This window comes from Rhea pennata, chromosome 14 (genome assembly GCF_028389875.1).
Source record: "Rhea pennata isolate bPtePen1 chromosome 14, bPtePen1.pri, whole genome shotgun sequence".
Classification (NCBI taxonomy): Eukaryota; Metazoa; Chordata; class Aves; order Rheiformes; family Rheidae; genus Rhea; species Rhea pennata.
In genome coordinates, this window is record NC_084676.1 from 5,451,092 (window position 1) to 5,479,078 (window position 27,987).

General features: G+C 36.7%; 1 protein-coding gene across 2 annotated transcripts; it reads left to right on the plus strand.

The window, feature by feature from the left end:
* Positions 1–265: 265 nt before the first annotated feature.
* PANK3 (pantothenate kinase 3) lies at positions 266–27,979 on the plus strand. 2 transcript variants are annotated; one of them, XM_062587371.1, is made up of 7 exons: positions 266–340; positions 11,821–12,173; positions 14,141–14,394; positions 15,009–15,185; positions 16,595–16,718; positions 20,023–20,148; positions 21,482–27,979. In XM_062587371.1, exons 1-7 carry the CDS (start codon positions 313–315, stop codon positions 21,530–21,532), a joined length of 1,113 nt encoding a protein of 370 aa, XP_062443355.1. In that variant the 5' UTR covers positions 266–312; the 3' UTR covers positions 21,533–27,979. The 2 variants fall into 2 exon arrangements, with proteins under 2 accessions (XP_062443355.1, XP_062443356.1); XM_062587372.1 differs by lacking the exon at positions 20,023–20,148.
* Positions 27,980–27,987: the final 8 nt, after the last annotated feature.

Genomic DNA, 27,987 nt, shown 5'->3' on the forward strand with positions numbered 1-27,987 from the left:
CCCGGCCGGGCCCCGCCGCGCCCGGCCGCCAGTGACGGTTGCCGCCGTCGCGCCCTGCTTTCCTCCCCGCCCCCCGCCCTTCTCCTTCCCGATGTCCGCGCTCGGCGAGGAGCCGCCCGCGCTGCCCGCCTCCCTGGCGTAGCCCGTCCGCTCTGACGAGCCGGGCGCCCACTCGCCGCCGGCGCCGGTCAGGAGAGGGGCGGCCGCGCTGAGCCGCCGCCGCGCCCGCCCCATCAGGCGAGCGCCGGGCGCCCACCCCGCGGCCGGCGCCTCGCCGCCGCCCTCCACAGCCAGCGGCGCAGCGCGGCGACCATGAAGATCAAGGATGCCAAGAAGCCATGTAAGCCTGAGCGCTCCTGCGCCCGCGTTTGGCCTCCCTTGCCCTGGCGAGGAGGAAGCCGCTGTGGTGAACATGCTGGGGAGGGGGTTTCGGGAAGCTGGAGCTTGTTTTTCAGGTGGTTGTGATTTATGAGCTTGGAAGCTGCCTGCGTGCTGTGAATTTCTCCACTGCTCTCTTATCACTTTTAAGTAAGGTTTTAGAGTTCAGGTGAACCTACAGATCTTCAGTCAAGTGTTTGCAGTAGAAAGACTACTTCCTTTTGAATAGAAAGCATCCCAAGCAGGGTTTTGAGAACATACTCTCTTAGTTTTGAGGTGGGCATTTCACTGCTGTGTGTGTACCTGCAGTTGCTATAGATTAGGTTTTTATTAAGGGCTTATAAATTTCTGGTTTTTAGAGAGAATAATACAGCCTTAAAATCTTTGGGTACAGTTATCCTTAAATATAACTGATGCCTTCCTTTAATAACACCAACTGTAGTAATATCTCTTACTATTTCTAATAGTAACTACTATCTTTACAGTCAGTATTGAATTTGTTTTGGAGGGCAAAAATAGGGTTCAGGCTCAGGTGAATGCAAACAAAATGTCTAAGACTATTAGTGCGCTTCTGTTTTGTGGGAAGAAGGAATCTGGTTTTGATGAAGTAGCACAGGACTCTTCCCTGTGTAACGGATGCATAGATGTGCAAGTCACAGGAATACGCAGGTTAGATAGACCTGTGCAAAGTTGCACGGAAGGTATACCTTAGCTGAAAGGAACATTATGCTGTTGACTTAAACTGTTTTGTTTTCTTTCCTTTTTCATCAGTTAAAGACTGTTTTCAGGTTGAGTTCCTAAAAGGGAAGAAAATGGCTAGTCCTGAAGACCTAGACTTAATGTTATTCTCCTTCCTATCTAACAAAAAGTATATAACTGAAAAAATATTGAAGTATGTATTCCAAGTATATTGCTTGAACAGCCCAACAAGAACAGATCACTAGGCATGTGTGTAATACAGGAAGTATTAGCGTGGCTCTGGAAATACCTATAAATATGGAATTGAGTTAGACTGTGAAAATATTTAATGTTCTTTGTGGTGTGTCAAGGGAAACCCTAAATATCCATCCTGTAGCATGCAGTTAGCTGTCACCTGTTATTAATGCCAGTGTGTGGAAATTTCTGAGCTGACTGTAATTGTGTTTATGAAAAGTACAACTCAGACAACTTTTTTTATACTGCTATAATATTTAAGGAATGATATCATGACTCTGAAGCAATAATTGGCCATAAAACTTTACAGTGGTTTGTTAGTTTAAAATAGTGAGAGTATGGCTGCTGCTAAGAGAATATTGTTCATTTCAGAATGTCCTTGCTGGGCCTTGGTGACTTCTTTTCTGTAGCTGTAGACTTAAAACTTGTTGTCGATGCCTGTCATTGTTATTTAAAAATGAGGTTTAACTATTTAAATGTACAAAATTTGTTATTGCAGACATCCAATTCTTGAATGTGAACTTTTATGCTAGTTTTGCATGATGCATAATAAGGAGATTGCCACTGTATTCTCTCCCTTCATTGGTTAGAAGTTTTGAAAATGTACATTTTCAAACTCCGTGTTTTTGTTATTGTCATTTTAGCGTTACATATTCTACAGGCTGTTTAATCTGATGATTTTTAAAATATAACAGGACTTAGTTTCTAAGTGAACTGTGAACTCATTTTGCCAGCCTTTGCTTCTAATCAGAAGCAAAGTATTTAGTCAAACTGACTAAAGCAGGGAAATTTGAAAAAGAGCAGATTGACAAAAGCACTTAAGATTGGAAATTGCATTAATGTACATGGGATTTGGTGCCCAAATACTGCTCTGGATTTGGCACTACCTGAAAGTTGAGCTGCGCTCAGAAAACTACTTTTAGCCAAATAATTCATAACTGGACAGTATAAGACAATTCTGGACTTTTTTTTGACTATTGTTGACTCAGTGTGCATTTCTTAGAGGATATGAGTATTTAATATCCCTGCTGGAGCCAGATTTGATGGGGCAGAGGAGAGATGGTTAACCATTGCTTAACCATTCATTATTTGTTGATAAGTGCCTACAGAGTAGCATTGAGAGAATTATAAATAGAAGTATAGATAGGCTAAAGCAATGTTTAGCCTCGTGAAAGAAGGCATGATTGCAATGAGTAGGCATCATGGTCGTAATAAATGAGGTGATGGTAAAATGGAGGCACCTACTAAATTTAGAATTTCTGATGTGGATAAATCCCTAGGCATGTTTGTGTGATTCTCTCTTTAAAATATTCAGTGGCTAGTGCTGTTCCTACTTTCACAGTAATAAAAACAGTTTGTGAGAAGTGTAGGTGAATTCATGGAACATAGCTTCTGGTTTTGAAACTCTTGAAAGAGTCTAGTAAAGAGACATTTAAATTTCCTTCGCACATGATGGGAGGCGATAAGCATTTTTGAAAGAGGATAACAGAGATTCAGATTGCACATTGGAAAAAACGTTTACTAAGAAGTTAGTATAACATTGGAAACTGGAGAGGCTATACAATCATCATCCTTGAAGGTTTCTTGAAAAACTATGGAGATTTTAATGACTTGGCTAGACAAAGCCATAGCTGACATCATCTAGGGTTGGTAATAGCCCTGCTAGTTTGAGTGAGAGGACGGACTAGAATTCCAGAGGTCCCTTCCAACCAACCCTTGTACAATAGCTCTTCTGGGGAAATCCATACGAGGAAAAATGGCTGGCTCTTGTAGTAAGAACTTCCAAAGGTTATTTGGGGTGAAGGTGATAAATATGAGGGCAAAGCATCTTGCAGAGCTGCTATTCCATGAGTTATATCTTAAGGGAAGACAGGAGGGAATCATTTGGATCCTTCATACTTGGAGGGGAGTGTAAGGTACCTGAGAGAGAAGGGAAGGGCCAGAACACTGCTCCTCAAGTGACCTTGGCTCTAAAATGTAATAAACTGAAGGAAATGACAAGACTTCTGATGTTTGTATGTACTAAAGATCATGTATGTTACTTATTTACAGCTTGTTTGAAAAGTATTTATAAAAATATAATTTGAGAACAAATGCCTACCTCTCACTTAAAGGGAAACCAGACTTAATAATATGTTAAAGTACATAGTAGAAATTTGCAAAATGCTGTATTGATAGAAAAGGAGGACAAAAATCTTGTCTAATCTGGTTCTACTGACAAATATAGTCATCATGAATACAGTGATTCCTTGGAGGATTTATGTAATAGAGTTGAGAAAAAAATCCATTTAAGTTGCTGGAGAATCTCTTTAAATTGTTTTTTTGTTTTCAAAACTTACTGCCTAGGCATGTGACATGTTGTTTTTTATTAATCTTTGAAAGCTGATATTAACCTTAATCTGATGTTACAGACTCTCATTTTGCTGTAATTTAAAAATTTATTTCTAATAATAATACTGCCAGGCGCAGTTTATACTGTATTTGTGTAAGTCTAAGATTATGCATCTATATGGCATATCTCACTATATTAAAAACACTTCTATCTGAAGAGATTGCTACTGAAATGTCAACAAAATTAACAGTTAAACAATGAACGAGAAGATAGTGGTAGCAGTATTTCATCTTGTATCAGCTTTACATGGTATCCATTTGTAGATGTGATAAACCTAATGAGTAACAGTTGCAGTAATTGCAGATGACCACCTGCAATCCTACAAATAAAGTGGCTTTTCTATAGCATGCTAGAGATGGTTTAACAGGAAAGTATCGTGAGTTTACAGAATTTGACAGAGTAGTTTTCCAGTAGGGTACATGAGAGGAATGGGAAAATCTTTGTAGAAGAATGTAACAGTGCATGTTAGATAATTTTAATGCAGATATCATTTCCTGTACCAAGAAGTGTTGTCATTACTGAGTACTGAGATTTAAATTTTCAATTAATTACATAGAGGAAATATATTTCTTGATGACTAGGTTACCATGAGTGATAGACTACAAGTAGTAGTAATAAGACTACAAGGTGTAGTACTGCATTCATGTTTTGGGAAGGTCATTTATGTATGTATGTATGTGAGGGGAAAAAAAAAGAGTTTTGTCTTGCATACCTTACCCCAGGTGTTTGTCCAGTCCCTCCTTAAACTTTTGCTTACAGGGATTCCCTAAACTTCCTAATGAAATCACCTCAATTAACAGCAGTGATTATGTTAGGTTAAATAGTAAGAAAAACTTACCACTCTTTTTAGCAGCCAAGTTAGTTGCTATTTACCTTCCCACTAGGGAATGTGTCAGATTTGATCAGTTGAAAAGTTTTACTCCTGTTACCCGTTCCCTACTACCTAGTCATTTACTTTCTAGTCTAGCAGCTTCAGTTATGCTGCTGTGGAGTTTCTGGTAACTGGAGACAAATACAGTCTCCAAGTGAAAGGGGGCAGCTGACAGGTCTTTTTTTTTGGGGGGGGGGGGGGGGGGAAGAGGGGTTGCTTCTTGAACCAGGCAAGCCCTGCCAGACTAGGCAGGGGTGTTGGGTATGGAGTACCAGACCATTATGGACTTAGGTGCAGGGAGTGTTTCCAAATGTATTCCAGAGTGAAGGTGAAGAGAAGGAAAAGAAATATGACAACAGTTTGAGAAACCTCTGTTTCTCGGAGAGCAAAATGAGATGTTTTGATATGTCTTCTTGGTCATGTTAAATCTCTGTTTTCTTTCCTGGAGACTTTGTGGGGCTTTTTGTTTGGTTGGGTTTTTTTTTTTATGTGTTTTCCAAAATAGGAAATGGTAATTTAGTTGAAACCTTGCCATAGCCAAGCAGAGTGGAATAATTACCTTTGTATTGTATACAGTACTCTTGATATGTGATCCTAGAATAAGATTTGCATTTTTACCTTATATGTTGTACATATCTTTGGTGGCTTGGTAATAGCATATTCGATATGGTCTACTACCACAGCTTAATATTTTTTGTAAAAAGACTTCAACTTAAATCTGAAATGTCATACTGAGTTTCCAGCATTCCATTGGAGAAAGGTTAAATCTTCTGTGAGGAGTATTAATCCTACCCAGCTCAAATTTAGTATGTGAGGGACTTGGGATATTTAAACCAAAAACTTGTTACAAAACTACTTAAGCAGAGAAATTCTCGGATATCTAAAGGGCTGAGAACAGTTGAAATACAATTTTGTTCTCTAGGTGCTGGTGTATACACATCTGTGTAACATTAGTACAACACAGGAAGCTTGCTTTCTAGTCGAAATGTTGAAATGTCTTGATTTAGCAGGCCAAAGATCTTGGGTATGCTTTCTCCTAACTTGTCCCTTTAGACATACCAGTCTCTTTATACTGCAAGCTGATTTAGGTGTTACAGTTTCCCATTAATCTTACTCTGTTATATGCAGAATATATTTTAGGCAAATACCAAAAGCCTAAGAATGTGTACAAGTATGTAGACGAAAACGTGTTTAGAGAAATGGAAAAATAAATTTAGTTTAAGTTTCTATTTTTTAACTCAAACTGTTAAATAATACAATAAAACAAGTTCTGCATAGTGAACTGGATTTTCTTGACAGTTAATGACTAAGAACAGGATCAAAGTTCTGTTATCAAAGGCTATGCTGAGCAAGATTACAAGATAAACTTCTTCTGTAAGAACTGATCATACAGCTTGCTTTTACAAAGAACTGTTGCAGTGCTGGCAAAAATAAGTTTTCATGCAATTACATGAAAATTTTTCTTTCTTGTATTTTCCGCCAGTATGGAATTGTGGACTGCTGTATACTTAATGTTTGGCATATGTCCTGAAATTCACAGTTGTTTTTGAAGTGGTCCAACAGTCTTAAGTCCTTCTGGCTGGGAAAAAAAAAGTTGGAACATCACTCTGCATAAGGCATTAGAGTTACTTACAAAAGATACAGTGGTGGTCCTGTCTTTCATCAGATTTTGCCATTCTTATTTCTGGGCCAGTAGGAACATTAAAAAAAAAAAAAAAAAAAGAAGAAGAAGTATAAAAGTTTGTGTCATTGGCACTATCTCTTACTGTTGATTTTAAAATAAAACAATTCAACATTGCTCTTAGGCATTGTTTGAGCTGCAAGAAGTAAGCCAAAGGTTTTCGTTTGTGTGGAAGATAGAAGCCAGCTTACAAAACTGGCAAAAAATCTGGTAGTCTGTTTTCTACTATCAGTAACAGAGAGCTGTAAAAGTTTCTCATAGTAGACAACTCCATCCCAATAAGTCAGGAATTAGTTCCTCTTCTTCAAAGACTAGTTCTTGTTAATTTAATATAGGGCTGGCATAGACTCTTATTTTATATTACAGTAAGGAGAAGAAAGCATTTTAGAGGTAGCTATGCTGCAAATCTGTGTTGTTGTATGCACAGGAGGGAACTTACCAGGGACAGGAATTTTTGTCTTTAAAAATCTAATCGGCTAAACACAAATAGTGTTAAACTGGCAAAATCTATTCTTGATCGAATAAAGGGGAAATAGTTAAGTGTGTGAGTGTATGCTTCCTACAGTTCTGAAAATACAGTTTTGGATCCAAAATGGACATAAGAAATCAAAATACTACTACATGATTTGAGAAGAGAACTTAGAAGACCCTCTGTTCTGATGAAGCAGAATGCATAGAAGAGGAAAATGTATCAGGCTTCATGCTTATATTGGGCTGAGAAAGACTTTTGTTGTATTTATTTTCTGTTGGCATATAAAGACCTTATATGATAAAACATAAGTAATCTTAGAATTGCTGCCAAAAAACATATGCATCAAAAACTTGAAGTGCAGACATAATAGAATGAGGATCATCTGCATAGCTCTGAATAATAATAGTAAAAACCCCATCAACCTGCGTTTTCTTATTCAGTAGAACTGTTACATTATTACTTGAACGCAGCATATTGTGGTAGCACTCTTCCTCCATGGGAAATGCTTTTCTAAATTACATGAAGTGGTTCTAGGAAATACTCTTAATTTCTTTATTATGAGCAGTTTGCTTCTCAAAGCCGACTTTACGACATATACAGAACAATCAGTTGGTGTATAGCAAAGGTTCTTGGTTGCTGCTGCTGTTTAGGCCCCACAGTGGTTCATGGCAAAGCTGAGAATGAAATAATGTCTGGATTTGGGATTGAGAAGGCTGTGTATTGTGATACTCTTTTTGGTGTCCTGTTAGAAATGGTTTAATTTGATGTGAACTAGCATATTAAACTGTATATTTTTTGCCTTTTCAAGTTTGTGTTCTGCTTTGGATATTTGTCTCTTCTCAGATGGTAAAAATATGTGTATATCTTAAATTGTGCTTGATTTGACTTCCTAGAGGTAGAAAACATGTTTCTAAGCAGTTTATGGAATTTATCCAAGGCAATTAAGCTTGTTGAGTAAAAAGCTCAACTTCAGCTTTCCTGTTCAGTATTCAAAAAGCAATTGACCTCCACAAAGAACTTTGAAAAGACAAGGAAATGGGTTTATTCAGTGAATAATGGTTTAATACTCCACGAGGGAAACTTGTGAGCTCTACGTCACTTTTTGTACGATCATCCTAGGAAGTAGAACAATTCTGAAGAGGAGGAACTGAGAAAGCTCTTTCTGTGATCAAGCCCAGTTTTACTGTAGGTGCATTGAGAGTAGAAGCTGCAGAGTGATGGATACAGTTACTGGAGTCCTCAAAACTTGCTATCTGCAGTTATAGGCTTGAGGCAGACACGTTTCTTTAACTAGCACAACCTAATACCTATTTTGTTCTTGTTGCTGTTTGTTTCGTAAGATTATATTGTTGTCATTCTGCTCCTAGATCTGTTGCTCGAAGAAGAAAGCATGACCTACAGATAGGAATATGAACATACTTTTCATAAAAACATTTATGTATCCTCAGCCCAAGATGTGTGCTGTGCTATTTTGGTTCAAAGGCAGCTTTCAAAGACAGGACTATCTTAGAACAGAGTTTTTCATGGATTTGATGACGCTATGCCAGCAATCGTGCTGCAGATATCCATATGTAAGAATGAAAAATGCTATGCTTTGAACGTGTTCCAAGTAGAAACAATAGCATCTTAGGTAGAGTGGTCAGATACGTGGTGTAAAGATAGATCACTTCTGTGGGATGTGTCATCTTACCCATTGCCGCAATTAGCTTGACTCTATTGTGGAGAGGAAGTGTTGTAGGAAACTTGAGTGTGATCTCTGTAATCTTCTGACTACTTCATACTCAGTCTCTCTGTGGCCTGATTTTAACCCTGCAAATGAACCACATTTTTCAGCATTTGGAAGAGAAACTGGTGTATTTACCTGGGTTTCTTTTTCTCCATCTCCCATATCCATATAGGAAAGATCCTCAACTATACTTTATCCAAAGCAAACTTTATTGATTTGAAGGCTACAGCAGTAAATAAAGGGGTCATGAGGCTCCTTATTGTGTCTGTACATACTCAGTTAATTATTTTAACTTTCTATAGGATCAGTGGATTTCTAATATTTGAAAAAAGGTAGCTTAAGTGTGAATAATCATACATTCTCACAGTGCAGTCCCAAAATTGCAGATGGAGTTCAGCTCATTTGATACTCATATATGTGTGTGTGTGCATATACGTATGTATATATATGTATACATGTGTATACACACATGTATAGCACCTTCTGTGGTTGGAAAGCAAAATCATTTTAATTTTCTTGGATAGATCTGCATATAAATCAAATAACTATGGCTTACGTATGCAAGGATGTGAGCAGTGATGTCTACATCTAGGTTGCTGCTATGAATACTAAATTAATGGCCCATGGCCTTGGTTGCTTGTTAGAACTGCCTCCCCTTCCTGGCAAACAGAACTTGAACAAGGCAAATATTGAGAAAGCTTAAATAAAATAATATGAAAGTTCTTGGGTTTTGTAGCAGAGATGAAAACTGATCCATTTCTTCAGTCTTAAGTTTTTTAAGTTGTTGTTAAGACCACCTAGTTAACCCCAAAACTCTGATCTTTTGAATGGCATGGGAACAGATTTTATGCTGAAAAATGAGGTAATTATAATTATGGGATAAACCTCCTGATAGATAACTGTTCTCTCTGATTTGTTTTATAGTAAGATTCATAAACATTAAGATTTTTAGAACTCGGACTAATGTTATATTTGCAAAAGCCTTTGGATCATTTCTGATGGGATCATAGATCTTAGAATGGTAAGGTTGGAAGGAACCTCTGAGATCATCTAGTCCAGCCCTCCACATAGCCCCATACGAGGATTGAACCCACGACCTTGGTGTTAGCAGCACCACGCTCTAACCAACTGAGCTAAACCTGCACTGTTGATCTTCTCCTAAGCGTATATGAGTTGGACCAATAATTCCCTGTACTTGTAGCATATACTTTCCTCTCTTTTTTTGATATTGTGGAAGACTATGTCCTAGTTGTTTAGGAGGCCTATTGACACGGAAAGATCCTGGAGTATTTTAGGTAATATTCAACTTACTAAGTCTTAGTTATATACTGAATGGATTGGATCGACTGCTGCAGACTCTTTCTGGTCTGATGAATGAATGAACTTCCTGTCTTCATTTTTTGATCTTGTGACATTATATACAACAAGAGGCTGAAACTTAGTGAAGTTGCTTAATAAATCATCAGTTAGTTGTGATCGAATCATATGACAAATTTTATTATGTCCAGAGTTGCAATGCAAGCAAGACAGGTATCCAGTTGTTGAAGGACTATGTTTTTGATTTTATGCTTAGTTACATGCTTAGATCCCAGCTTTTGTAACTGATCTGAATGGTCCATGGTTGAAGGAGGGCCTCAATTAAGTCATTTATATTTTACTAAATAAGTCAATTTTTATTTTTTTTAATCTGGTATATTATTTGTCTAAATTTTAGTAGCACTTGTGTTCTTCGTTTCACACTATGCCAACAGCTGTCCTTGTTATCTCTTCTGACATTTTAGTGCTGCAGAAACGGGTTAGTACTAAAATCTCTTTGGGTAGTACTGAAACTTAAAAACAGAATTAAAATTCATTTGTTAAAGGATCAAATAAGGAACTCCTGAAGTCTGCATTTATCACATCTTCTATTTTTTGTTGATTACATATATAAAAATATTTTTTTATTCATGAAATTACAGGCTTGATTTAGCTCTGTTAATTTCTGGCATTATTCTCTAGTATCCATTCCTGAAAGTTGAGGCAATTTTTAAGTTTTCCTTCTTTTAACTTTTGCACTCATGTTATAAAAGATATGGCTTGCAGCCAGCCTTGACTAAATATGTTAAAATATTTTGGTAGGCCTTTCTTTCCAAGGATAAATCCCCACTGGTAATGTAAATCCAACATGACTTAAATTACATCTTGTTCTTGATGAGCATGTTAACATTCTTTTTGTTTCTGTTTGTGAGCGTCATGCTTCTATATTAATTGCATATGAAGAAATATAAGAACTTTACAGAATATTTTTTAAAAAACAGCAAATGATTGTGTCAATTAGGAGAAGAAAATATGATATTCCTAGCTGGATGTTCAAGATTATTTTTAAACTTACAAACTATGTCTTTGGAACAGTGTTTCTGGGATATGTCACGTGAGGGGAAACTCACTGTTAAGATAAAGACACTTTGTTTGCTGTAGAGTTATTGAAAATCTGTTTCACCACACAGTTATGAAGATATATTGATACAGGCATATTCAAATGACAGATTAAGGTGATATAAATGATAGAATTCCTGTTGAGGAAAATCTTTTTGCAATCATGCCAGAAAAGTGCAAAAAAGAAAAGTCAAAATACTTTAGTGTTACCAGTTTTTATAGTACAGAACTTCTCTCTTCTTATCCAAGAAAAGAAAAAAAGAAAGTAGGACCTAGGTATTATTAATAGTCTTACATATACTACTTAATACTTGTCATTAGCCTTTTTAATTTCAGTGGGCTATATGAGCAACTCTACTTTCAGAAATTGATCATCTTACTAGTGTCAATTTTTAAAAAGCTTTCAAAGAAATTAGTGTTTCCTTCTCAAAATAAATGTTTAATGGGCAGGAGCAAATAACTTGGAGGGTGAATGCCTCTCCTGTCACTTGTCAGCTATAACAAATAAATCTGTTTTCTCACAAGTGTTCGTTGCAGGTTTTGTGCTAAAATATACCTGAAGTTTTATTTCAGGAATGAAGATTGTTTTAAAACTTTGTCCTTTAAAAAAAGTTTTAATTTCTTTTATGAATTTATGCTAAATATAAAGTACTGTTCTGGGAGTGCTGAGCTGGGTGTTCTGAGCTCATGTGACAACATTATGTATGTAAAAAGAAGAGCTGCTCATTGTTCCATTTTATCTTTCACCAGATAGATATTTGAGATCATTTAATGGAAGTGAGTACTAAATTTTTGTTCTTGTCTTGTTTCAAACTTTTTTTGGCTAGCTTTCTGAACAGATTTTTGTTAATACCTTCCTTGTTGAAAGGTGTAATGTTGGTTTAGTCTTAAATTTCATGTATTGCTTTGGCTTTTTTACAAAGCTAATGGATCAATGATTGTATCTCCACAGCTTTTCCTTGGTTTGGCATGGACATTGGGGGAACTTTGGTGAAACTTGCGTATTTTGAACCTATTGATATCACTGCGGAGGAAGAGCAGGAGGAAGTTGAAAGCTTGAAGAGTATCCGCAAATATTTGACTTCTAATGTAGCCTATGGATCGACTGGCATTCGAGATGTCCACCTTGAACTGAAAGACTTAACGATTTTTGGTCGAAGAGGAAACTTGCACTTTATTCGATTCCCAACTCACGATTTGCCCACTTTTATCCAAATGGGAAGAAATAAAAACTTTTCAACACTACATACGGTGCTTTGCGCCACCGGAGGTGGTGCTTATAAGTTTGAAGAAGACTTTCGCACAGTAGGTAGCCTATCTTTCCTCATACTGAAGCTGTTGTAAAAAGCATTGCTACTGATGGGTTAAAATAAGCAGTATTTTGAGGAACTGTGGAGTGCTTGGAGATTATTAACTATTCACTTGTTTTTCAGTCTATTAAGTATAGAAATCTAGAAATATACTTCCTACTGTCATCATAATAGACAAAGAAAAGGGCTAGGAGGGGACTGCTGGTATGTTGGTCTGATGCTGATAGCTAAGAGGCTTAAAGGAAGTTCCATTAATGCAGTAAAACGCAGTACACTTATCGAAGATAACCATTTTCTTATCTGAGTTTTTCTCTGATAGGAAATACCTTTAAACTGTTGTGGTTCTAAACTCTCTCTGGATTTTCTTTCCTATGCAGTCTTAGATAGCTTTCTTCAGCCTTGCTTTTATGAAGGGTAATTCATATGAAAGTGTGGACCTGATTACCTGATGAATTTAGCCTAGTACATTGTTTATAGTTCTGTGACAAAGTGAATATCTGTAAGCCAGTCTTTTCAACAACAAAGAGGTTTTTAGATTTTTCTGAAGTGCTTTGACTTTTCCCTTGATGATTAAAACTGATCATTTGTTCAGATGGAGCTTCTGTCTGAAGTTACTACTGTAATGTTATTACTAGTTGGGAATATGTCACAGTATCTAGTATGCGCATATCCTTGAGGTTCTAGAAGCAGGAAGACTTTCTATAGTACAAAATGTATTGTTTCAAGATCTGCCTGTATTTCCATTCTCCTGCCATTCCTGTGTTGGGCCAGCACAACTGTTGAGGAGTAGGGTCACAATTTGTACAGCAGAGCTACTTAAGTTTCTAAAATCTGACAAAAATATTTTTGGGGGTTGGGGGGTGGGTTGGACCAGATGATCTCCAGATCCAACTATTCTTTGATTCTGTGACTCTCAAGTTCCATGATCTATTTAACGGTGAAGCTTTGTGAACTCTTGCACCATGGCATGAAGAACTGCAATGGGCTGGAGAAAGAGGAGGGGACAGGGAATATTGTGGGCTGGTACTGATGTCAGGTTCAGTAGTGTGCAACCCCGTCTGATTGTGCAGCTTCATGATCTAACAGCAGGCTGCTTTCTGAAAGTGATCCGATGTGATTCAGAGTCATGTGGGAGTAAACTTGTGGAGTTTACTGTTTTCTTAGATGAGTTGGTTAATTGGATTCTCCTTGTAACTGTTGGAATACACCACTGCAGATAAGGGGCAAGAGTGATAATAGAGTATGATTACTCTTTTTGTGAAAGCCCAGAGTTAAATTGTATTAAGTGTAGGGTGAAGTTGCGACCCTCTTGGAATCCATAGAAACTGTCAAATTGTCTTACTGCTTTGTGAGCCTAAAAGTTGGGTGCAGATCTGAGGAGGAGCTGTAACCAGCCTAAAATAAGGCCATAAAGTTTATAATCTGGGGTATTCTTATGATCTTGGAGTGCTAATATGGTTACAGTAAAAGCTAGTAGGATGCTATTTATTTTTTTTCATTTGCTGACATCTTAGAAATGACTGATTTTTAAGAGGGAAGGGAGAGTCCATCCCCCACCCCCTAGACAAAAGCCTTGGAATGGTGTGCAGATGTGTCGGTATGACCATCATAACATTAGATGGAGTCCTTAAAGTATTTGCTGATCACTTTTGATTGAAAAATTGTGCTAATTCATGTCTGATTATCTCAAAAGTTATATTTGCTGGAGCTTTCTAAAACAGATATGCATACTGCTTCTCTATTGCTTTATAGGAACCCAAGATCCAGATCAATAGTCAGAGAAGTTTGCTAATTTAGACACTTAGAATTTGCCTTCGAATGCTTTGTTGGCTTTATAGTCAGATTGAAGTTTATGAATTAGTCATCTGAGATAGCTGCTTAAAGTTAGACAATACTTGTATACCAATTAATTTGTAGCATGTTCAGGTAATACTAGGATGTGCTTTTTTTTTTTTAACACAGATTGGAAACCTCCAGCTGCATAAACTGGATGAGCTTGACTGCCTTGTCAAAGGCTTATTGTATATAGACTCTGTCAGCTTTAATGGCCAGGCAGAGTGCTATTACTTTGAAAATGCCTCAGAACCTGAGAGATGCCAAAAGATGCCTTTTAACCTGGATGACCCGTATCCACTGCTGGTAGTTAACATTGGTTCAGGAGTCAGTATTTTGTCAGTCCATTCCAAAGACAACTATAAAAGAGTAACTGGAACAAGGTAATAATTTAATAACATGAGTTGGTGGTGTTACAGTTTTCAAAGTGTTTCCTCATCCTGAATCCCCTCTGGACCTATCCCTTCCCTTCTTGCCGTGTGGAAGACTATTTTATCTTTAGTTTACCAATGCATTTATTGAAGCCTATCTCCATAGCTGTTATCAAGGAGGTTTAGTCAGTATTGTCTTTGTCAGTTGATGTGTGCTACAAGTGTTTCATAATGAGTGTTTTATGCAATTTATCTTAAGTTTTAATAATGTGTCCAGTGTACCTATGTTTCTTATACCTTGTATAAATAAATATGGCCACATATGTCTCTAATCCTAGATTATTTTCTTTAAAACATAAGATATGTGTATTTTAGAGCATTTTAGTCTCTGATTGCTTCTTCCAGCTGATATTTTGGTAGCTTATTGTCTGTTTGCTTTCTCTTACTATGCAGTTACTTCTTGTAAATCACTTATATAAAAATCAGGTTAACACATGTTTAATGAGCAAGAAACCAGACAATTTGGTAGCTAAGCTGGAGTGATATATTTGTTTTGGTTGTACCATGAGAATTTCTGACCTGAGGAAATACTACTTAAAAGTACGTTTTTTTTTCTTTCTTATTAGTCTAGGTGGAGGGACCTTTCTTGGTTTATGCAGTTTGTTGACAGGCTGTGAAAGTTTTGAAGAAGCTCTGGAAATGGCATCCAAAGGAGACAGCACACATGCTGACAAGCTGGTTCGAGATATTTATGGAGGAGACTATGAAAGATTTGGCTTGCCAGGATGGGCAGTAGCATCCAGGTATTCAAGAGACCTTTTATTCTTCTCGTGTGCATGCGGTCTCGCTCGTTCTCTCTTTTTTTTTTTTTTCTTCTTTTTTCTCCTCAGTACAATTAAGATGCTAAAGTGTCAAAAACAAGACTTGGAATGTTAATATAGAAAAACTCCTTTTCATAAACTTCTGTTGTAGTCAAGTGATGTTTTTGCCATAAAAATGTATATACTTAGGTTTCCTGAAGATTGAAAGCCACATAGTAGTATGTGACTGTGAACTAGATGTTAAAAAAAATTTCTTGTCATAAGTCATGTACAGCTGAGGAGTTTTCTTTTACGTGACTCAAAGAGAACATTAGCTGATCACAGGAGTGACAAGGGCAGAGCACAGATGAAAAAATAATGGCAATTACTTGTTGACTTCTTAGAATATTTCAGTAGGGCCATGGTTGGGCTGGGAGTGGCATGGAAGAGGAAGAAGGCATTTTAGTTCATCTTTTAGTAGCATCTCTTCGTTTCTGGAATGACTTTGCTTTTTTTGGTACATGGAGGTCAGTACAGGCATCTAGCGTAACGTTTTAGCTATTCGTTTGTGAAGACTCTTGAACATAAGCAGTTTCCACCATAGGAATTAATATGTTTGATTACTGTTACAGAGGATTTTTGTAATAGCTGCTGTTTTTATTTTGCTTCGGGAAGATTTCTGGTGATGTTATGGTTTTATACCTTTAAGAAATGCAAGAAGAATAAACTTTGAGTGAAACTAATATGTATTTAACAGCGTTCATTAAACCTTTGGTCTTATCTAGTAGTAAAGAGATTTTAATTCACAGTAACTTAATTCTCCCTTTTCTGCCAGCTGAGTTCAATCTTCTTCAGAAACAGTATGTGCAGAGAGGTTCTAATATGTACAATTTTATACTTTTAGTTAATTCATCTTAACTCATTCTTTGGATAGTTACTTTTGTTCTCATTTACTTTTTAAGACCCTTAAACTTTTATGTCTATTTGAGTTTTAAAATATTTAGGATTCTGGCTCTTTGAACTGACTTAGGTATGGCATGTAGTCCTTAGTGGTAAAATATCATGCATAGCTATAGAGTCTGGACTTGAATTTTTTTATTTGTAGGAAGCAGTTCACTGTGGACTTCATTTGCAGTGTCTAGGCTTACGGCATAATCCTGCCTAAAAATAAAGCTACTTTTTGTTGTAGATGCTCATCATTGTAACAAGATTGCTATTTTCCTGTAAAGGAATAAATACATGCATTATAGCGTCAGCTGTCAAATTACAATACTTAATAGGGACTTGAAAAGGGAGTTGCTTAAGCATAAACAGGAGACTTAAGTTCTGCTATAGCATAAAAATTACAGTCTGAAATTACTTCAGATGCACCCAGATCACTTTGTACTTAATGAAAGTTTTTCCTGTTCTAGTTTTGGGAATATGATCTACAAAGAGAAGAGAGAATCTGTGAGTAAAGAAGACCTGGCAAGAGCTATTCTGGTCACCATCACCAATAACATTGGGTCTATTGCCCGGATGTGTGCAGTAAACGAGGTAAACACTTCTGAAGAGGAATCAAACAATCCATAGGTCTGTTATGTGGCTTTAGATTAAAGGACTGCTGAAGTGATGTATCATTTGATAGTGCCTTTTAGTACCTTCTCAAATGAAACAAAGAAATTCATGTAGTATTAATAGAACTAGGAATTAGTTCTGAATACTTTGAGTGCTTTGACTTAAGAACTGAAGTTTAGTAGCAAATAAAAGTTTTTACATCTTAAAGAATCAGAGGTAACTGCAAGACTCTGAGAGCTAAATTAAAGGGGATGGGCACCCAAATAATGTTCTCCTGAGTCTTGACATCTAGGGAGAAGGCTGGGAGAGGAGTAAATGCATCCCATGAATCAACACCTGACTGCATGGCTGGTATCACAAGTGGAGCTTTGGCTTCTTTAAGCCCTGGACAAAGGGCTTGAACAAAGGCAAAATCCTTCTGAAAGAAGCATCACTGTTGCTAGCCTTGGCCCTCATGAGGGGCCACTCCAAACTACACTGGAAGGGTAACGTGGTACAACATAAGCAATCCAGACTTCTGCAGTGTGTTGGGGACAATTTTTTTGACTCAAGTGCTTGGCAGGCTGACTAGGGGAAGTGCTGTGCTGGACTCATTACTCATGAGTGAGGAAAAACTGGTCAGGAATGTTAGTGGCAGCCTTGAGATGGTAGAATTCAAGATGCTGAGGAATGTGAAGGCAAATAGCAGAGTGAAGAGTCTAGGTGGACTTGAGTAGAACGGTATTCTGTTTTTCAAGGATTTAGGAAACGGGATCCTGTGGCAGGCTTCCCTGAAGGGAAAAGGTGCCCAGAATAGCTAGATGATCATCCAAGATAACATCATCAAAGCACAGGTATCAAGGTGGGTACAGAGTGGCTAGAGAGTAGTTTTGCAGAAAAAGGGAGGATGCTGGCAGACAAGTTGAGCTGAACATGAGTTAGCCATGCATACTTGTAGCAGTGAAAGCTGACCTCATTCTGAGAACTATTAGCAAGAGTTAGCCAGCAGGTCAGGGAAGAGGATGCTTTGTGTGCCCCCTGATTTTTCTCTCTCACTGCCCAAGAGAGAAGAGTTAACGAAGTGGAACAAGTCTAGCAGAGGGCTACCAAGAAAGTGGCCTGGAGCCCATGACATATCAAGCAGACAGTGAGGGATCTGGTATAAGCCCAGACAAGAGGCTGTAGTGGTTTTCTTCAGCTGTCTAGTGATGTTTATAGGGAAGGTGAACCCAGGCTCTTAATAGCCAGTCATGTGCAGCTGGAGAACAAGAGGCAATGAGCATAACCTGCAGCAAAGGGAAATCTGAGTAGGTGTAAGGAGGAAAAGTGCTTACAGTGAGAGTAGTTCAGCACTGAAACATGGGCTCAGACAGATTGTGGAGGCCGTGTCCTTGGAGGTTTTCAAAACGTGCTTGAGCATGGCCCTGAGCAACCTGAAGTTAGATCCGCTTTGAGCAGTGGATAAGACTTGATGTCCTCCAGCAAGTCTCTTCTGGCTGAACGTATTCTATGGCTAAAGCCTTGCTTCTAGTTCAATTTTCAAATTTGAAGAGTTAACAAAAATGAAAAACGGCTTGATTTGCCTATGTTCTTACCAGTTGATAGAATTTCCTGCTATCTTCTAGTTCTCGAAGCTCTGCTAAACCGGACCAATATGCACTCCGTTTCAGTAAAATTAGTATAATAGTGAAGAACTTGTGGAATAATAGTGTAAATTCAGTATACTTACAGTTAAATTCGTGCAGAGTGTATTTGCGGTGTCTGAGCAGTAGGGATTTCCTCACTAATCATCAAAAAACTTTCGATTTCGAAGTGAGGTTTAGTTACAGCTTTCTAAGCTAAAGGCTACTATAGTAAGAGCTCTGTGTCAAGTCTATGGCAGTGATACTCATAAATCTCAACAGCCTTGTTAGTTGCTCTAACCCCTCCCTCCCTCCCTCCCTCCCTCCCTCCCTCCCTCTCTCTCTCTCTCTCTCTCTCTCTCTCTCTCTCTCCCCCCCCCTCTCTCTCCTGCCTAGGAACTGGACTAATAATTTTCATCTATTATTCTATTTTTAATGTCATGGCAAGCACCCCTTCAATTTCTTCATCTTTCCTATGTCTGTCTTGGAGTAGAAGGTTACTTTGGTGGGTAGTGAGCCGGGGTTTTTTGCTTTATGGCAAAGCTTGAAAGGGAAAAGTTTTAAAATGAGGGTGAAGCTAAAAGTACATACCAGCAATATAAGAGTCAAGTATGTTGCAGGAATGTTGTCATTATTGCAAAGGCAAATGTGTACAATTTGTATATAAGGACTGGAGTGAATTAGTGAATTAGTATAAATCTAAAATCGTAGAAACATACAAATCAAGTGTAGTCAAAGTTTTTCTTGATGCATTGAGTCTTGATTCTTCCAGCTATATCACAGAGCTACAAATTGTAAGATATAATTACTATGGATATGCAAACTAGTATCTTGGACTGATGTAAAGACAGGAAGGATTTTTTTTTCCACTTTTCAGTACTGAGCTGACTTGGTACCTTAACAGTTTGTATATTTTGTCCTAACTATGAACTAATCAAGATAGTGAAAAACAAATGCATTCAAAGTCCTTTGATTACAGGTCAAGTTGTCATACAAGTCTTAGTAACAGCTTGGATACGTCTATTCATTTATCATTCGTAAGTGCTTAGTTAAGTGCTACATGAAGCACTAGCACAGATAAATTTTATTTGATTCTTCATTTCATATCAATGTTTAATGTTGCTTCCACTTAATGCCAGTTTTATTTCTGTGAATGGGGAAAATAAAAGAAAAAAAATTAAATTTAATAAAATTCACAGCTCATTCTTATGTATTTAAGTCTTAGTCTGGTTTTATACTGAGCTATTTTGAGGTGCGAAGATGAAATGGACATCTGTTATATCTTACTGTCTTCGGCTTCTTTACAGTGCTGCCTTGTTGCATATGGATCAAGCAGCATTGTACAGGGCTATGAAGGCATTGAGTATTCTCTACCAAATATAAGTAACTGTTACTTTAATTTTACTTTTAGCTAAGCGTTAGCTTAGTTACTTCAGATGCTTAGTCAGCTAATTTGAAATACAAATGCTACTTTCCTATATAATAAAAACTGTAATTTGGGGGGAGTTGGACTGTTCTTTCTTCATAGGTATGCTATGTTTAAATCTTGGAACCATGTTCTACTTGGGTTTTCTTTCTTTTTTTTCTTTACTCCACAGTGTGTTTTTACATAACTTACTATTTAACATGACTGTGAAAAATTTAAAGACTTAATTCTCTTGCTATGTTTTTGTTCTTTTTAGAAAATAAACAGAGTTGTCTTTGTTGGCAATTTTTTACGTGTGAATACTTTGTCAATGAAGCTACTTGCATATGCACTGGATTATTGGTCAAAAGGCCAACTGAAGGCCTTGTTCCTAGAACATGAGGTATGCTATGGTTCATTTATGTGTATGTGTTGTTTTGCCATTAATTAAAAATGCACATACTGAATAGCTTTCTGAAGCATGGTATCTGGAGATACTGAGAATTCAGTGAGCTTTGAAAGTAAGATAAGTTTTCACATGCTGTATCAGTTCTCTGGCCACAGTCCTCTCTGACAGGAAAGAATTTTAGTCAATTTGGAGTGTCTGTTCATGCTATAGATTTGTTGCAAAGCTATCAAGAAATGTTAAGTTTTTTACTAAGTTTAACCTGTCTTTCCTTACCTGCAGGTACAAACAATAGTAAGCATTGTATTTCAAAAGATTATAGTGGGATTTTAAGCCTTTGAAATATTTACATTGTTCTCAGTTGAGCTTGAGCAATGTCCTGAAAATCAACATTGCTTTTGACCAGGACTGCTTTCATACTTTCATGGATAGATCTTACACTTTTTATAAAGTAATTTTATACTCAGTAACTAACCTGCTTTTTGGCAGCTTGTGCAAGCAGTGTGTAATGCTGAGAGATGACATGTTCTCATTAAAATACAGTCAGTATCAATGACTGGCCCGAAAGCTGGGAGACTTGTAGCTTCTTGGCAAGGAGTTGGAAATCTTTGATGTCCTCAAACCTTTGGTCTACAGATATTACAGTATTAGTTCTCCTTCCCTTCAGTCAATTCTGACAGCTTTTTTTCTTTATTGCCCATCCTGACAGTGGTGCTAGTAATAGCAGAATGGTTCCTTGTTAGTTCTACCCTTTCAAATATTTCTTGAGTACATTTTAAAGTCTTGCTTTTGGTCAAGCATAGTATCCCAAAGACTGTTGTGAACAATTCTATATTGCTTAGTTGTGGAGTGGGAGAAAATCTTGCTTCCCCACAGAGAAAGGTAATCCAACAGGGGAACATGGATCTTGGTGTGTGGCCTAAGTGGGCAGTTCAAAAAGTGGCACTGAAGCCTGCAGAGATTTAAACTTAAGGTGCAGTTTGTTTAGACTTGCATCTCAGGAATGGATGGATTTGCTATGGTTGTTGAATATCCTTTGACAATCAAAACATGCAGCTTCCTCGGGGGATGGAAGGGGGCGGAATTAGGTGCTTAGGAGTCACTGATATGTGCCTTGGAAATTCTGCAGTGTATGGTTAGGCTTGAGGGGGAATTTCAATTAAGCTAGCTAATAAGGATAAAATATTTATTTTATAAAACTTTAAAAATATGAAAGATGACACTTTAAAATTTTGTTCTTTATATATACTTTGTTGTTATTGAAATGTGTGTTAAATTTAATTTAATATCCTAGTTGAAGCTGAAATATTTATTTATTTGTTTTGAACAGGGATACTTTGGAGCTGTTGGTGCTCTTCTTGGGTTGCCAAATTTCAGTTGAGATACCAGATGTCACTACACTGAACTATTTTCCACCTGGATGGCACTTGTTTGTGGCAATGGAAACTAAATCTGGGGAGGGGAGATGAAAACAGCAAATTTGCTATAACTATTTTTAAATTTAAGAAGTGATAAGCTACTGAATTTTGCCATTGTAAGGAAGGGGATTTTACTCTGTTGGGCATTGAAAAGCAAAATATTAGGGATATCATTTATGTTCTTTGGTACACATAGCCAGTATTGAACTTCTAATATGCAATACATCCTCTGAAAGGAAGCTTCCAGAAGAAAGAATGCCAGTCTTTTAAGTGTCCAGCACTAATACTGCGAGTTTACTCCTAAGGCTTCAAGCACGTATGTTTTGAATATAATTGATAAATGACACATTATTTTCATTAGTTAGACTCTATTAAAAGCAGAATTTCCCTTGTGTACTTACAGAATAAGCAACTTCAAAAACAGTGAAGTACTAACAACAAGATGGAGAAACTGTACTCAATTGCTTTCCACAGTAAGAATAGCAAGATGTTAACAGCATTTGATGTTTTAATAATCATTCTGTTTTGATGGAAAAAAATATTAATGCTTTGTTTTCCATTGGGGAAGAATAAAAAAAAGATTAGCAAAAGCAAAGGAGCAAGTAGTTGATGTTTTGATGGTTTTGTGAAGATACGTGCTTGCCTTCTTTGCTTATTTGGAGATGTACCTTGTATTTTCAGAAGATCCCCCCCTATCTTTGGATTAGGGTGAGGATTCAAAGAGTAAGAAGGTCTTTGAGAGGGTAAGGCTTTCAAAATTTCTTGGCTGTCTTCTAGTTTTTGGTCTCTTTTATGAGTAAAATTCTGACGTCGTTCCTTGTAAAGGCACTGCCAAGCCTGTGAGAGTTGAAGGTATCCTTGTAAAATAGACTAAGACCTTGTAATTCTGATAATTTGACTTGTTATTTCTGTGGAGATTTGAAAAATTCTCCTCAATCTTGTAAGTTTGAAAATATGATTTCTCTTTAATTTCATGAGTTGATCAGTATCTAATAAGACATTAAAAATGAAAGACCTTTAGCTTGTGTTTGGATTTGGAAGCTTATTTATGAAGGTTGAGGACAGCATCAGAGTTTGTATTGCAGCACCAAAAGGACCAATATTTAGTGCCCTTGCATTATGGAACTGTTCATCAAACTGTGGCCTTGGGATAAAATCCATACTCTGGAACTGTTTTTTGGTGTTTTTTCTGTATATTTTTAAAATTTGTAATTGTGATTATTGTAATAAGTCTAGTCTTGAAGCCAAGACATGAGATGTTAAACTAGTGAGAGCATTATGCAGTCATTAGCTATATAATTCTTTGCAGACTAAAGAAATAACCTATTTTATGATATAATTTTAATGTTAATTGTTTCCTATAAGTGCATGAAGAGCAACCAAACAAGAAACCAGACAAGATCACATTTGTGTTGGGTTTTAACATGTTTTTAAAACTGATTGCTGGAGTATTCCACAGCATGGCTACCTTGTATTTACAGCCACACCACCTATCTGCCTAGTGTGTAAGAAAGTTCTGTGTGCTATTTTCAGCTGTCTGTCTTTTCTTAAGTTCAAAGCTTCATATTAATACAATATAGAAAAGAAAAAACCTTCTATGGTCCTTCAGCCACTTGATTAAGCCCAGTGCCAATCTCAGATACAGTTTGGTCTACTGTTGCATTTTTCTAGTACTCGCATTACATTTCTGTTCTTCTTACTTTGATAGTGTTTTAGTCTAGATATAAAATAATAAAAAAAAATTACACCTACAGTTCAGCTGATCTAATGCTAATTAGAACTTCAGAAAATAGGTGAATATGGCTTCTATAGAGTGTCTTTGTAAAAGCCATTATTGTTTCTTTCAAGTTATGGTAAACTATAGAAGGCAAGCTTTATTTGGTTACAGAACTTTATGAAAACATAATCTTCTGAATGTTTTGACAATCTCTTGAAAATTGTGTACTGACTATATTTTTTCGCAAAGCAAAATACTTCAAGACACATAACTTGATCAGAAACAGTTACTTTAGTCTGTGTTTATTGCTACTTCACTTCTCATATTTTGTGTTACTGAAACATAGAGCTGTTCTTGAAGCAGTAGCTGGAAATAACTAGTGCATTTAACCAGAAGCACATGTAGGAGATGGTTATCTAATGACCATGGTTAATTTAAACCCTTTGAAATTGATGTGACCTAAGATAGGACATTTTTAAGATAAACTGTACAGAGTTATGGAATGAATTTCTGAAGTAATTCTTGAATAGTCGTACTGTATTGAAACTACTGTGAGAATGAGGAAGTATGCCCTACCTCTCTTCTTCCCCAAGCTTAGTAAGAGTTGGCTTCCTTTCTGTAGTTTTTATCAGCACAACTGTTATTTATTACAAGAGCCACTAGAGAAGTTCTCAAGCCCTGCTGAAAAGCCCAACGGTGCTGTATGCAAGCCACATCTTTGGTTTTTTCTCATTATTTTCTCTTAGCTTGAAACTTGTTACTAGAGTCTCCAAAGCATGTCTGTGCCGTGAGTAGAAATGCTAAGTATCACAAATATTTGTAAGAAGAGCCTTGAAGTCTTTAATCTAAATTCTCTTCTAAGTAGATTGAAAAAGCTTGTGTTTTTTATGCTGAATCACTGAAGTAAACTTTTTCCTGATTTTTTTTTTTTTTTTTTTTTTTGCTGTTTTTACTTTCACATTTGCCATTTCCTTTTCTCAAAGCTAACTGGTTGAAGTGACTTCAAAGTGGACTGATTTAGTGTCGTGTACTGTAGTAGAGGAAATTGGGGTTTTCTCAGGGCTACTGATGTCTTCTCAAGTGGGACAACTTCCTTAAAGAAAAGTTGTGTGATACTTCTAGAGTAAAATGTAAAGCTCATTTTGAATGTGTAATCACTTTCAGCCCAATCAGCCATGTGAGTGCCTTTTAATTTTTCATATCTTGCTAGTTTTGCTGGTACTTGGACTTGATCCATGAGGTTTCCTGGCTCATATTACTTATCAGAGAAATGGCAATTTTTTTGGTCATGGAAATGATCTCCTCAAGCCAGTGTATTAAGAGGTTCCAGGAGAACAGCATCTGGTTTCTGGCTTCTCATCCCCATAGGTCTTGTATTTGCATTTCTTCCTCTCATCCCTCTAGCTTGACCTTTTTAAGCATTACGCACAATTTTATTATATTAGTATCTCCCTAAAAATCATAATAGTTTTTAGTCAGAAAAAATACAAGTTCTTTCTGGACAAAGAAATTAATTTTTATATCAAACTGTCCCAAGTCAGTATGGTTATTAAACTTAACCACTTCTACCCTTCTAGTTCTACCTAAGCTAACTGCATTTTGAACAGGAAGGAAACTTTTTCTACAATACAGTTGGAATATTTAGCAAGCTGGAATGAACATACATCTTCAGTCTTTTTTACTGAAGCTGGCAGAAGCTAAAGTATAAACCTATTTCCATTCTTTTTAATAAAACCTTATTAAATTTAACAGTTCAGAGAGAAGCAACACTGATACCATTTATTTTTGTCTTGCTAAAAGTTTGGTCCAGTCCTTCAAAGGTGGTTCGAATCTCCGGCCTATCTTTTGAAGAACTTTGCCTTCTTTCCATAGCGTATTTTGCATGCATACACCTATGTGATTCTACCAACACCACACAGGTTACCTCCTTTTGTAATTTGAGAGTTATGACATGCATAAGAGATCATGCAGAGAATAATAGGTCCTGTTTACTCTCAACCTGTATATGAAAAACAAACTCAATTCTAGCTTCTAATAATGCATTAAATATTCCTTCAGTAGTACTGTGAGATTTTTATTTGCATATATGTCATGTGTAATATACACGCAAGGTGATTTTATTGCCTTTAAGGACTGTACTGCTAGCTCTTTTGTCTCTGTCCAATGTAGGTCATCAGGAAGTATCTACTTCCAGATAAGTCGCAATAACTTTTCATTGTTAAATGCTTCAGAATAACAGTGGGATTTTAACATTAGTAACTAATTATTTTTTTTCTTTAGAGCAAATCTATACTCCTATATAAGACTAGGCATGTCTTATGAATTCAGACCGTAACTTGTATTAATGCCTAAATTTACATTCAAACTAATTTTTAAACATCACCTTCATTATTCATACTATGGAAACTGGATCACTATAATCCTGAGGAAACAGGTTAGTTAAATTCAGAATGGAGTTCAAGATTAATGCAGTTCTGTTTGTACACGTGTAATGAAGTGAGCTTTTTCCCTTCCTTCCTCCGCCCCCCCCCCCCCATAGCAGGGATTTCCAAATCCCTTTTTGGATAATATAGGATAGAAGAATTTGCTTAGGTTAAGAGAACAAAATTGTTGCGGGTCAGATTAAAAGTATTTGACCAAGACCTGTAGATCACAGTGGAGAGCTACAAAACATGCTTGATGCATACAGCTAACGTTTGGTTTTACTTTTCCTATTTCTGTTTAAGGCACAAAGATCATTTTAGAGAAAATGAATTATTTTAATTTCTCAGACATAACCAAGATTGTTTGGTATGCAACAGATGTGAGAGACGAAATACACCGTATCACACAGTATAGAGGAATAATTCCTCGCTTACATTCTTTGAGTTTTACTAATATATTCCAAAGAACATTGCCAGTATTCTGTCATCTGCGATAAGATAGTACAGTTCCTCAAGTATAAAACAACAATCTGCAAACAAGCCTGTTTTTTGTTTCCTTTTTCACACATGTGAAGTGTATTAAATACTTTTAAAACCATGCTTTCTGGAAGCATCTCAAAAGATGCTGTTGTGTATTCATAATTATTAATATGCTAATGGAATATGAACAGTCTAGGTTAGGATGACTGAATGCCAAATCTTGCTCACTACAGTAACTCAAGCAGACAGTTCTCTTAAGTGGGGATTATTTTAAATTTATGGGCAAGATTTGGCCTCAAGGCCTTCTCACTGGAGAACATGGTAGTGCTACTTAGCATATTCCTGCTGGTGCTAAATCGTTTGTTGAAAATAAAGATTCTAAATAGAAATTGTAAATAAAATATTTATGGCCTGGTCTTTTTGACAGACTTACATTTTATCGCTTGCAAAAAGTTTTGGCCTTATTTCAAGTTTCCCTTTTTCTTAGACTGTAGGGACTGTGGTTGTTAATGTGGCAAGTTGCTGACAGGTTTGGCTTTCGTGCTGCTTTCTGTAAGGCCCGTAACATTCCAGTTGTGCGTTATGATATGGATCACTCTCCATAGCCAGAGTTCGGTGTTACCCCTAGGCTTGTTTTGTCATTGTAGCCGTTTAAGCAGATAGTACTAAATGGAACAAGATCAGCATATGCTTTTTGCTAAACCTTCAAGAAATTAAGCCATTACTGTAAGCATTTGTGGGGGAGGAGTTGAAAAATGCAAAAAAACTCCCTATTTAAAATCATTTTAAGTGACATTGATTAGTCTTGCCTCTAAAATAAACTGGAATATGGTATAAGAGTTGCTACTCTGATAGATAGCAGATGCTAGCATTTCACAGTTCTTCTAACATCAGTTTAAGAACACTGTAAATACAACCTTCAGGAGGAGGTTCAGATTGGTGCATTACAAAAAATAATTTCATAAGACTGTAGTTTAATTAGTATTTTGAGACACATTACAACATCTAGAACATAAAAATTAGTGTATGGATGTTAGAGGAAATAGAGGGTTTTTGATAATCTGCCCCTTTTCACTGTCCTCATAAATTTTTGGCATTTTAACAAGCAAGTATTTTAAATTTTCATCTATTGTCTTGTCATATGCAGGCCTTCTAATGATCAGTTCGTGTCTTCAGAGTGTTTGTTTTAGTTACTTAGCAAAATGGACAGGCAAATTTATGAACTGCAAGCCCATGTAGGATGGAGGTTCTCCTAAGAGCCATTAGGTTAAGTTGCCTTATTCTGGTACATTGCACTCATGTTATGTCTCCACTTTTTCTTGTTTACTGTTCTGACACTGAAGATGTGATGTAAAAATATGTGCTAAAATTTTTTTATTCATGAGTTACTGATTGATACCTTTGTGTCACCTGTTAATAGAGCTCTTGTAAATGATACTTTATGCCATCTGTAATACAGCTCTTGTAAATTGTTTAAATTATTTTTCCTTTTATAGATTCTCGTTATTGAATGTACAGATTGGGTCCCTTTCATATTTTGCTAAGTAATTACACTGTAGCCAAAATGTGGCCAACACTGTAATTCATCCCATTAAAACTGTAGATAATTCTTTACTGCTTGTTTGCATGAATGAAATTTGGATTTCATTTACTCTGTCATAAGCCAACTCCTCTGTGATGGGCCTACTTTTTACAATTTATTTTCCTATTTTTGTTACTGTTTGTTCTGTATGAATGTTGAAACAGTACTTTGTCTTTTCCTAATAAACGATTTGAGATTGTTCATTGTTTGTCAGTG